This window comes from Brachionichthys hirsutus, unplaced genomic scaffold (genome assembly GCF_040956055.1).
Source record: "Brachionichthys hirsutus isolate HB-005 unplaced genomic scaffold, CSIRO-AGI_Bhir_v1 contig_577, whole genome shotgun sequence".
In the NCBI taxonomy this organism is placed as follows: domain Eukaryota; kingdom Metazoa; phylum Chordata; class Actinopteri; order Lophiiformes; family Brachionichthyidae; genus Brachionichthys; species Brachionichthys hirsutus.
In genome coordinates this window covers 1-3000 of record NW_027181583.1, presented here as the reverse complement: position 1 = coordinate 3000, position 3000 = coordinate 1, and the positions used below count along the sequence as shown (strand labels likewise).

General features: G+C 52.8%; 1 protein-coding gene across 1 annotated transcript; it reads left to right on the top strand.

Annotated features, from left to right (window-relative positions):
• Positions 1-3: 3 nt before the first annotated feature.
• On the top strand, positions 4-2734 carry traf3 (TNF receptor-associated factor 3; the record flags this gene model as incomplete). Its single annotated transcript, XM_068760253.1, has 10 exons — positions 4-111; positions 279-443; positions 566-646; positions 747-821; positions 916-1008; positions 1088-1228; positions 1463-1640; positions 1885-2228; positions 2319-2510; positions 2604-2734. Coding segments are annotated over 10 exons (1413 nt in total), but the record flags the coding sequence as incomplete, so codon positions are not given.
• Positions 2735-3000: the final 266 nt, after the last annotated feature.

The following is a 3000-nucleotide window of genomic DNA, read 5'->3' as shown; positions in this document are numbered from 1 at the left end:
TTTCAGATCTTCAGAGACGTGTGCTGCCATCGGGAGATCATGGCACTGAAGGTCTTTTGTCGCAGTGAAGCTCATGGCTGCCAGGAGCAGATGAGTCTGCAGCAGATACCTGTGAGGAAAGCAGCATGTTGATCTTGCTCTCTGATGTCAGTGTGGCCTTTAAAGAGCCTTTGTGGTGTAAATCCTGTTAGGAGGGGGGGGGGGGGGGGCGAGCTGCTCGGGGGAGGTCTGCGCTCTGGATTCTATCCGTGCCGCTGAGCATTTCCTCCTCTCTGCAGGACCACCTGAACGTGTGTCCGTTCTTCGAGGTCCCCTGCCCGTTGGGTAAATGTAAAGAGCGGATGATGAGGAAGGAGATTCCCGACCACCTGAGCTGGAAATGTAAACACCGGGAGGCCAGCTGCGAGTATTGCATGACGAAGATGCCTCTGACCGACGTTCAGGTTGGTTGTAGACGTCTGGGGCCGCGTTTGTGACGATCGCTGACTGCCTTTGGCTTCAGTGTCGTCTCGTCTCGGTCGCTCGTTGGCTGAAACCAACACGGAGCATTTCTGTCTGGTTTCAGAAACACAAGGAGACGGTGTGTCCAGCATTCCCGGTGTCCTGTCCCAACCACTGCTCCTCCTCTTCCCTGCCCCGGAGTGAGGTACTGATCCAGCTTGTAAGACTCTGCCTTTAACGCATGTCGGAGCTTTAAGGCAGCGTCTGGTCGGGACGAGAATAATGGATTTGTTTTTGTGTCCCAGCTGTCCAGTCATCAACACGACTGTCCCAAAGCTCAGGTGAGCTGTCAGTTCCAACGCCATGGCTGCTCCTTCAAGGTAGCGCTTCACCGCCGCCCTCCGCTCCTTTCTGTCTTCTGTTCATCACATCTGTACGTCCTTTAAATATGAACTCTGTGTCTGCTTGTCTCAGGGTTTGAATCTGGACATGAGGCAACACGAGTCCACCTTTGCAGCCGAGCACCTGAGAATGATGGCAAATCGAAACGCCGCGTTAGAGAGCAAGGTAACCGTAGCAACCGTACCGAAGCAGACGGTCCAGGGTACTTCATATTTCCTGACTGTCCTTTGCTCCTCGACCCCAGGTGGACGACGTTAAAGGCGAGCTGTCCGAGAGGTACAAGGTGCTTCCGTCTCTGAGCAGTCGTCTGGCTGAGCTGGAGAACCAGAACGACGAGCTGAGAGAGAAGAACCGACAGATGGAGCAGAAACTGGCCACCATGCAGGTAGGACCGACACGGACGGGTGTGAGTCCAAGCGGATGCTGTCAACCCGCTATAGGCGTGTCCACGGGGACCATCAACCGCGTGTACTTTATCTTCCTAAGCTAGTTTTAGGAAGGTGTCAACAAGGTGTTATTGGTCCACTATGTATGGGGGGGGGGGGGGGGGGGGTAGATACACTGCATAGTAACATTGCCAACCTGGATAGCCGGTCATCTCGCTCCTCCCTGACTACAGAAACTCATGAGTTCTCACTCTGAGAAGCTGCTGGAGGTGGAGCTGGAGCTTCGCTCTCTTCGTGCTCTTAGAGACGAGGTGGAGAACGTGAGGGGGACGCTGGACAATGTCCGGACGAGACTGAATGCTCTGGAACAAGGGGGACGCAGCAGCTCCGGATCCACAACACATACTCTGGGTAAGAGTACTACTGTACTTTAGTCTTGCCCCGTGATGGGGGCCTTCTCCACTTCACCCTGTCCTTTGGGACTAATATCCAAACTAGATTCTGTGGTTAAGGGACTAATTGCAAAGGTCTTGCAACGACTTCCCGAGGTCCGTGGACTATTTGGAGAGGTCTGGGGTGGGCACGAGGTTCATGTGTACGGGGACTCAAACACACTCGATCAGAAGCTGGTTCATGAATTTCTGCTTCCCTACAGCATCCCTGGAAACTCAGATGAATCGACACGATGACATGCTGAGTGTTCATGACATCAGGCTGGCTGACATGGACCTTCGTTTCCAAGTGCTGGAGACAGCGAGCTACAACGGGACTTTGATATGGAAGATACGGGACTACAAGAGACGGAAACAGGAGGCGGTAGCAGCAAAGACATTGTCACTGTACTCGCAGCCGTTTTATACCGGGTACTTTGGATACAAGATGTGTGCTCGCGTCTACCTGAACGGAGACGGAATGGGCAAGGGGACGCACCTGTCGCTCTTCTTCGTGGTGATGAGGGGGGAGTATGACGCATTGCTGCCCTGGCCCTTCAAACAGAAGGTTTGCTTTCAGCTTTCACTTACGTTTTCTGCTCCATCAAGGCCGGAAGGAAGCTTGACAGGCTTGTGTGTCTTCCTGCTTCTCTGGTAGGTGACGCTGATGCTGATGGACCAGGGTCCATCGAGGAAACACTTGGGCGACGCTTTTAAGCCTGACCCAAACAGCAGCAGCTTCAGGCGTCCTGCAGCAGAGATGAATATAGCCTCTGGCTGTCCTCTCTTTGTGTCTCAGAGCGTCCTGGAGACGGGCAGCTACATCAAGGATGACACCATCTTCATCAAGGTAATACGCACTTTTCTTTTCCTTTCACTGCAAATAATCACAAATCACAGCCAATTCAGCAGCCGGAAAGGCACGCTAATGTTTGGTTTCTAGGTTACGGTGGACATCTCCGACCTTCCTGACCCGTGATGTCGTTACCGCTCTGACCTCTGATCTCATTGGTTGGAGATCAGCTCACCTGTCCACACCCAGCAGCGAAAAAGATAATGGGAAGGATCAGTGGCAATAGAGGAATCTCTTCTACCTGACAGAGATGCCGAAGAAGGGAACAAGAAGTGTCAGACAGGAAGCAGCCAATCAGAGTGAACCTGACAGAAGCCTGAGGGTCGGTGCGCTTCTGATTGGCTGATGGACTATAGAACCGTGTGTGTATGCGCGTGTTTACGTATAAAAGGATCAGTGTTGCCATGACATCATCATGGTGATGTCACACCAGTGAGAACATTGTCGCTGCTCATTACTGATGCCATGCATCAAGCTTTACTTCCCG